At 31.4% G+C, this 10,032-nt stretch overlaps 1 protein-coding gene across 1 annotated transcript in view; it reads right to left on the minus strand.

The window, feature by feature from the left end:
* The window catches only part of LOC111716814 (nephrin), a 24,793-nt gene extending 24,067 nt beyond the window's left edge, over positions 1 to 726 (minus strand). The window contains exon 1 of the mRNA XM_023492304.1: positions 547 to 726. Within this exon, the coding sequence (XP_023348072.1) occupies positions 547 to 726 (180 nt within the window). The remainder of the gene's footprint in view (positions 1 to 546) is intronic.
* Positions 727 to 10,032: the final 9,306 nt, after the last annotated feature.

The raw sequence follows: 10,032 nt of genomic DNA on the forward strand, positions 1-10,032 counted from the left end.
AAGGATACAAGGATACAAGGATACAAGGATACAAGGATACAAGGATACAAGGATACAAGGATACAAGGATACAAGGATACAAGGATACAAGGATAAAAATCCAAGGATACAAGGATTGGATAAAAGGATACAAATCCAAGGATACAAGGATATAAATCCAAGGATACAAGGATACAAGGATTGGATACAAGGATAAAAGGGTACAAGGATACAAGGAACAAATCCAAGAATACAAGGATACAAGGATTGGATACAAGGATACAAATCCAAGGATACAAGGATACAAGGATACAAGGATACAAGGATACAAGGATAAAAAGATACAAGGTTACATTAAACTAATGAAAATTACTTTTAAAACACTAACCTGGAGTTGGAATTTTTATTCCCAGCTGATTTAATAATCCTTCACTAACTGATAACGGTTCAGCACTGATCAGCTCAGCTGATAAAACAAATAACAATAACATCATTTTCACAGATTTCCTAGATTTGCATTATTGAACCAAGTAGTCTGCCTTTCTGAACGGTTTTGACAATACTGACCATGTCCATGTCCGGACCATAGGACGGGTAGATTATAGACGGCGGGGATTGATAGTCGATAAGTTGGACCGGTACACCTAGATATGTTGTGTCGGTACACCTAGATACGTCGGACCGGTACCACAAGATTAGCCTGGCTGGCAGGTGACTAGTCTGGTCGGTTCTGCTAGATGATATCATGATTCCGTCGAGTAGGTTCAACTAGAAAAGGGTGGCTGTAGTCGTTTTACAGCAGAAGATGTGCTTTTACAAAAACTTCTGGGTTATCTTCGCCGCCGCTTTTGTAAAAAGATTTTCTTGTAATTAAATAAGATATTTTGACATTTTAGGGACTGAAATTGTAAAAAATATAATGTGTTCCCGTAAAAGATTTCTCTTTTTTAAACATCATAATTGAAAAAGCATAGATTTCAATTATTTTATATTTTTTTTAAACGTGGATCAAGTTTACATGTAATTTGTGCAAACAACTTAATCAGTTAACGATGAAATGAACGAAATGAATTTTTTTATCTAATCTCTTTGTATAAAGTTGTAATCTGTGTTTGTTTGTCCAATCATAACTCAGGATCCCCTTGACCGATTTGCCTTAAACTTTGATTGGGAAACTAGGGAACCTCGAGAATGTTCTCAACTTGATTTTGAGATACAAAATTGATTGGATTGCCTTTTTTCTGGAAAAATCGTAACACTGGACAACGCTGGGTTCCAAAGCTAGTCCATATTTAATAGAGATATCATCCTTTCACCATTTTTTAATACGATCGCATCACGCGATCAAGTTGTTTTTATGCTAAACGTTTATTTTTTAGTTCGCTTAATACCCTATTTCCTATTGCATAGTACCATGCAGTGTTGTACTTTTGTAGTTTTTTCGGACACATTTCATCAATTTTTAACTTACCAGCTTGAGAACCCAGCGTTGCCCAGGGTCCTCAAAGTCACTTCCGCCGTTTACCCGCGCTCAGTCGTAAACTACGATTTAAGCTATTTTTACTCTTTGAACAAAGCTAATAATATTCCCGTGGTTCTTGCGAGTTCCCAATCAAAATTTGATCGGACATACAAACAAACAGACAAGCAAATATTACAACTTACCTTTATGTATAGAGATACATATTTTCTGTACACCGTATATTTTTCGTAAATATCAATATCAGTTTCCTTCATGTACTGCAATCTTATTTTTATTAAATAAATTTTTAAATTTGAGCACGTTTTCAACTGGATTATCAAGGATAATTTTTCGTAATGAAAAAATATTTGATTTTTTTGTAATTTTACTTTTAAAATGAAAAATTGTCCGGCATTTTTTCAGAAAATTTCCTGGCCAATTTTTTTCCCGTTTGGATGTTTTTTGCCGAAAATTATGAAGTTAGCTTGCCCGGCCCCACAAATCTCAGGTTCAGGGTCTAGGCTAAACTGCTACAAGGTTTAGTTGCTAAGTAAATGCGAAAGCGAATTTATTCGTTTTGGCGAGATTTTGCAGTTGCAAAAAACAAATCGGTTTCTTTGCTCTGCAACAAAATTTTTTTTGATAGAAAAATCTTCGAAGATGTCGTCTTCTAAAGAATTGACATTGAATATTTAAATGACGTCACTGATTATAGAGCGAGGCGAGTGTAGGGATCAGTGACGTCATTTACGGATTTCACTTTCAATTGCTTAGGAGACGACATTTTCGTGCACGAGAGTAAGCGACCTTACTAATCAACCTTGCTCTATATACATTTTAATGTCGAGGTTCCGTGTTTACTAATGATATCTTCAGAATGCTTATACTTGTTGTTTTTAAAGTTGTAATTTTTCAAGCCGCCATTTTAAAAATAATTTCAACTTCTAACATTCTGTACACCTTACACGTTACAAGTAACAAACAAAAATCGAGAGAAAATCCAAATTATCCGAGTTTGATGACGACCTACAACTGGATGTAAAATTTGGTTTTTTGCCTTTTTTATCTTTCACTGATTTCACAGTGATCCAAAGGTTGCAATCTAGATTCCACTATGCCTTAGGATCGACTGACTCGTGTTCAACGGCTGTTCACACGAAACCCTTCTCCACATCGGTCCTCCAGGGCCTCCCTGGAGTATTTGCTACTACCACCAAGATCTGCACAACCGGCAGCTCCAGCCAGGATCACTCCCAGATCCTTCCGCGCCACCGGTTCGACCTGCCTACTCGTTGAGCCGTCAGCACTCTAGTATGCCGAGTCCATTAGCGCCTGATCCAACTAAGGTTCATCTATGTGTTTGGTGTCTATTCTGAACCAATAGAAATTGCATGGCGGTAACATCTATCTTTCTATCTAACCCATTATCTAATTAGAGATAAATCCTTATATCGGCGCTATAACAGTAAATGGAAATATTTACTTCTACTGAAACTATAGTGATCTCTCATGCAAAATCATTAAGAATTTTGCCAATCACTTCTCAAACACTAAAGCTAAAAGCAAGTGGTTTAGAGTTTCAACACGCACATTCTAGGGTTACCAAAAAGTAAAAGTGAGTTGGTGTAGTAAGATTAAAGGCGCGCTACGGCATTACGTTGCATTCACAGAGCTCTATTTTCTCGATGAACAGTCAAAGATTTAAAGGCTACCGTTGAATATTGGGCATTGTCCTCTTTGCATAAAGTGTCACTTGAATTTTGAAATTATGATTACAGTCCCTTTAAAAATTACTTAAATTTATTTCAACCACCTGCAAATTTCAAGGTGTGTGATTTTTAGCTTAGCTTTCCAATTTGTACTAGTTTGAGAGAAACTAATTAATATATAAGTGTTCAACATAAATCATAATTAATATAAAATTATCCTGAATTGTTTGGTTCAATACAAAATTGATAAATTGATATATAATTATTATAAAATAATGCTCAAACAAACCACATGTTTATTAAATAATTCTTTTAGTTTATTTGACTTTAAATAATCATTCCAAGAAATAGTTAATCTTACAAAAGTTTTTATTTTAAAACATCATTTATTTAAAAAAACTTGTTTACTATTTCTCCGTTTCAGGAGTTTCACAAAGTTGTCCGTTGCTCATGCTGCATATACCAAATATGGCTGTGACGGAAAACTGGATCCTGAAAGACAAGCTGCGGACTCCCCAGTGCTAGCCGCAAGCCCCAACCCTCGCCACAGCCTATGCTAGCTGCAGGTGCAGCACACCCCTGATGGATCAAAAGGCATGAACTAACTTAGAATAAAAGATAAAGATAGAATAAAAGTCGTAAACTAACTTAGAATAAAAGATAAAGAGTTCTTTCAGAAGTTTGTATTTCAGGATTTTACCCTTTATGAGAGTTTTGTCTTTCCGAAGATTGTCTTTTCTGCCCTTTGACTTTCAGGAGTTTATTTTTCAGCAGTTTGCCTTTTAGGAATTTGTCTTTAAGGAGTTTTTCTTTAAGGAGTTTTTCTTTCAGAAATTTGCTTTTCAGGAGTTTTTTTATAGAGTTTGTCTCTCTGGAGTTTGTCTTTCAGGGATTGGTCTTTTAGAAGTTTATCTTTCAGGAGTTTGTCGTCCATTAGTGTCTTTTAGGATTTAGTCTTTTCTGCAGTTTGTCTTTAAAGAGTTTATCTTTCAGGAGTTTGTTTTTCAGGAGTCTTCCAACTTTCAAGCCCCTCCCCCTAGATTTAAGCTATAGATATATTTAAGTATATTTATATCTCTTTATAATATTCATAACTAATTTCACGTGACTGAAGTCAGTATTTCACAAGAGAAATAAACCATAAATATAAATATAGGTTTAGTGGAAGCATAATTAAAGGGACAGACCGGCTCTGTTAGGTAGTTAAACTGAGCATGCAGTGTTGTGGACAAATTTTTTAGGATTCATTTGTGACATAAAAAACTTTTTAAAGATCTGTAAATCCTGAGTTTGAGCGCAAAGTCGACGTTCAAAATCGTACTTTTGGGTGAATACGTTTTCAGAATAGTTTTTTTTATTTATTAAATAATGACAACAAAAATGTAAACAAAATTCTACAGTAAACTTTGTTTAGGAACAGGTGGAGAAAATAAAAATTAATCTTATCATCGAAAATAAGTAATCTTGTTCAATTATTAGTTTATAATTTCTCATTATTCTGGTTTCTCATTATTCACAAAGATTGTCGCAGATTTTCTAGAATTATTATTGAAACGACGACATTTGAAGAATTTGTAGAAATCTGCGAATAAATTCATAGAAAATAAGAAATTCAATAAAATGATGAAAACGAAATAATTGATTTTAGCATTGATTTATTAACAAATTTCGTTTGAGAAATATATTCCTAACCATTTAATTAGTTTACTGCATAATTTTACTTTGTTTTTCGTCGTCGTTATTTGATAATTCTGAAACCGTACTCACCCAAATTTCATGATTTTGAACGTCGACTATGCACTCAAATTCAGTAATTATTCATCGTGGAAACGTTTTATATGTCTGAAATGAATCCTAAAGAATTTGTCAACAACATACTGCATACTCAGTTTAACAACCTTACAATACATAGCATGTCTGTCCCTTTAAGACATATCAAAAATAAGCATAAATGAATGGAAAACTATATATAAATAGATACACCTATTTATTTTATCCCTGTGCCAATGAAATATTTTTGTTTACTTAGTGTTTCAAACTTGGTGCAAATAAAAGTTTAAGTTTGAGTTTCGAGTTTTTATTCTAATTCAACAAGTTTTTGAACTTTTTCCTCTAAACGCCACGTTCTTCTTACCTGTATTTTATAATTTAGATAAAAATTTTACATGGAAACCGAAGTGATTAAATTCAAATATGTATTTGTATTTCTGCTGCCCATAATGGACGGCAGACTGTAACATTTTGAGAGCTACAAAGTTACCGACAAAGATGAGACTGTGAAGACGATTTTAAACTCTTCAGATATGACGAACCCCAGTTTAAGTTAATCTTCTGCCTTGAATGCAGGGATCATAAAGAAATAATCAGTATAAATTGTGTACAGTCGTCTCTGAAGTCTCATCCTTAGCCGCCTCTTAGGTAAGGTTATTTCGACACAATTTAGCCGTGAGGAAAAGGGAGTCTTATGCCGGAAAAAATGTTAAGTTCAACTTCAGACTTTAAATAACCGGTAAAACCGGACAGTATATAGGACGTGAGGTCGGTCTCTAATGAAACGCATAAATATTAACTTCCAGTATATATTTCCTTATAACTTTTTACTAGAGGGTTCAGAATAGTTTATATATATCAAGATCACACGAGTAAGACTGAAATGTACAATGCCTCGGACCGGTCCCATCTCATCCCGGTAAATCTTGTGGAACTTGCTTTATGAGGCCAGGCATCGTCTTCCACAACAGTGTATTTTTTATTATGATTTATTTATAGCAACTAGTCGATTAGAATTGTTTTGAATTATATGCCCTACACAAATTACAACATACTTAAAAATTATTAGATAATTTGTTACGAATGAAAGTACAGGCTTGGAAAAAATGAGGATATGAGGTATTTCACATAAAATGGGAGAAGATTGGATAAAATTATATTTATTTTAATCAATATCGAACAAAACTGGAAAAAAATTGCCAAAAGCAATTGTTCAATAAATGGTTTATTCGAAGTCAAACCTTATAGAAACACAACGTATTGAAACTGCTATAGGTATAGCAACAAGGCATATTTTCCGAAAGCATATTTTTTGCATTTTAGCTAAAATAATTTTTTGTAAAACATTGTAGCTTATCATTATTTTGTTTTTGTTTTTTAACAATAAAAATAGTTTAATGATTATCAATGTCATTAGCTTCATTTAGTACAACAAATTTCTCAGGACCAACGGGCTGACAAGACTTACAGTACGTTGTTGTTACAAAAGATACTAACAAGAAAAGGGACATTTCAGAAAATGTGTTGATGGCTTTTTTGTAAACTTTTTCGTTAACTTATCCCGCTTTTATCTAATATTTCAAATTTCAAAATTATCAAAATATTTAAAAGAATTCCTTGGAAATTGCAAAAAGTGCAAAAACTTGGCTAACTTTTACAGAATGTATAAATTTCTTTCGCACAAAAAACGTAATAAACGAAAAGTTTTCGAATTTGCTGCAGTATCTATACTTTTTATAATTAATTTGTAGTCTAACTAGAAAAGAACGCAGAGTCCTTTCATACTTCTAAGGCAACAGCAAAAATGGTTTTAATAAGAAATAAAAATCCGATTTTTATTAGAATGCAATCATTTCATATGGTTTTATTTCATCAGTCTGTTAATAATTCACTTTAACATTTTGACATCTTTTTCATAAATTAATAATTTATAAAAAAAATAGCTTGGGTTGCCAAGGGTACTCATTTAGTTACTCCCGTCGCATACCTTAGGCTGTGCTGGTCTTAAATTACGATTTTTGAAAATTTTCCACACAAACGTAGACCTACTTAAATCGGTCGAGGGGTTCATGAGATATTATAAAACATAGAAACAGACAAACAGAGACTACAACTTTATAAACATTGATATCTAATCCATACTTGATGGTACCATTGTAAATCGAGCATAGCCATATATGCATGGAGGGTCACTTGAAATTACGCTTAAATATACGCTTAATCTGAACAAATAAAAAAAAAGATTTTTGAAAATTATATATTAAAAACCACCTAATATTTCAAGGATAAATTACATACAAACCTAATATTTCAAGGATACATACAAACCTAATATTTCAAGGATATATACAATCCTAATATTTCAAGGATACATACAAACCTAATATTTCATGAATATATACAATCCTAATATTTCAAGGATATATTACATACAATCCTAATATTTCAAGGATACATACAATCCTAATATTTCAAGGATATATACAAACATAATATTTCAAGGATACACACAAACCTAATATTTCAATGATATATACAATCCTAATATTTCAAGGATACATTACATACAATCCTAATATTTCAAGGATACATACAATCCTAATATTTCAAGGATACAAACAAACCTAATATTTCATTGATATATACAAACCTAATATTTCAGGTAAACATTACATACAAACCTAGTATTTCAAGGATACATAAAACAAAATATTTCAAGGATACATACAAACCTAATATTTCAAGGATACATACAAACCTAATATTTCAAGGATAAATACAATCCTTAATATTTCAAGGATACATAAAAATATTTCAAGGATACATACAAACCTAATATTTCAAGGATACATACAAACCAAATATTTCAAGGATACATACAATCCTAATATTTCAAGGATATATACAAACCTAATATTTCAAGGATACATTACATACAAACCTAATATTTCAAGGATACATACAATCCTAATATTTCAAGAATACAGACAAACCTAATATTTCAAGGATACATTACATACAAACCTAATATTTCAAGGATAAATACAAACCTAATATTTCAAGGATACATACAATCTTAATATTTCAAGGATACATTACATACAAACCTAATATTTCAAAGATACAAACAAACCTAATATTTCAAGGATACATTACATGACATCCTAATATTTCAAGGATATATACAATCCTAATATTTCAAGGATATATATAAGCCTAATATTTCAAGGATACATACAAACGTAGTATTTCAAGGATACATACCAACCTAATACTTCAAGGATACATACAAACTTAATATTTCAAGGATACATACCAACCTAATATTTCAAGAATAAATACAAACCTAATATTTTAAGGATAAATACAACAAACCTAATATTTCGTGGATAAATACAAACCTAATATTTCAAGGATACATACAATCCTAATATTTCAAGGATACATTACATACAAACCTAATATTTCAAAGATACAAACAAACCTAATATTTCAAGGATACATACAAACCTAATATTTCAAGGATATATACAAACCTAATATTTCAAGGATACATACAAACCTAGTATGTCAAGGATACATACAAACCTAATATTTCAAGGATACATACAAACCTAATATTTCAAGGATACATACAAACCTAATATGTCAAGAATACATACAAACCTAATATTTCAAGGATACATACAAACATTTTTTTCTTTTTTCTGTTTCGTTTAATATTTGAAATAAAACATAACATTTTTAAAATAGTAAAATAAGTTATCCATTTGATTTAACACAGTGCACAGCGAAGCAGAAAATGCATTTATAATACAATATTTTAACTAAACAATTCACTATAAAAAACCGAAATATATTGAATAAAATTAATGATTTTGTATCAGTAATTCCGAAACCCAATTTCAGTTAATTCTCATCTATATACATATATATGTTAATAATTGGGGTCACTCTACTAAAGTGACTTGTTTACTTCTATAAAATGCAGGAAAACATATTGGAACTTAACATTTTTAATAGAATTGAGAAACAACAATTTCTTCCACATTATTGATCTGATAAAGGTTTCAACGGTACCGTTGTGAATCAGGTAATACCATCTTTGCATTGGAAATTACGCAGACAATATCTTTAACAATTTACAATGTACTTTATAATCTTAATGCATAATTTCTTTTCGTGCAGAAACGTAAAAACTGAAATTTAATTGGACGAAAATTTAAGTGATGATAGAGTCAACTTATTTCAATGAAAAGTGGTTAGGCTAAATCCTAATCAAATTCGAATTTGATCGCAACTAAATTTTCTTCCATCTGATTTGTCTACACATGAGAAAATATGGTTGGAAATGGTCAAGACCCAAGATTAAAGAGCCCATTTTAATTCACATGGTTTAATTATTTCACTCAAATTGTAATTAATAAAATTAGATTTAAAACGAATCCTTTAAAAAGTACAATATGAATTAAGAAAATTTAATGAATATTTTTAATGCAGTTTACATATCGTAATATTTTTTTGTTTATATATGATGTAATTATAATTAATTGGCCCCTTCGCAGATAAATCTGTGAGATGAAGGTGGCTCGGGCGAAATCTATAAATTGAAAGAAAGAAAAAAGGATGGTAACAATAAAATTATTTCATAATATTTCCCCCTTTACAAATATAAATCTACCTTTCTTTTAAAATATTCTGTTTTTCTGGATTTTATTTTAAAAATAAAAGTTTCTCGGTAAAATTAATTTCCATCATGATTCTTCAGTTTAAATAGATTAGGCTTTTAAACAATTTTACTCTTTTTACCATGTTTTTAACTTTTTACATTAATCTTCTACTATCAGGGACGTACAAAAGGTTTACAGTTTGGGACTAGGGTTGTTAATCCTTTTTAAAAACGATCTTTTTCTTAAACGATAGTTTTTGATAACGACAGTTTTTTTCTATTTTGTTAACGAAACGATTGGTTGTCAATCCCTACTTAGGACTGTTCTGGGGCAACGATTTTTCCCTACTTGGGACTGCACTGGAGCAACGATCTTTCCCTACTTGGGACTGCACTGGAGCAACGATCTTTCCCTACTTGGGACTGCATTGGGGCAACGATCT

The sequence above is a fragment of the Eurytemora carolleeae genome, unplaced genomic scaffold (assembly GCF_000591075.1).
Source record: "Eurytemora carolleeae unplaced genomic scaffold, Eaff_2.0 scaffold1889, whole genome shotgun sequence".
In the NCBI taxonomy this organism is placed as follows: Eukaryota; Metazoa; Arthropoda; class Copepoda; order Calanoida; family Temoridae; genus Eurytemora; species Eurytemora carolleeae.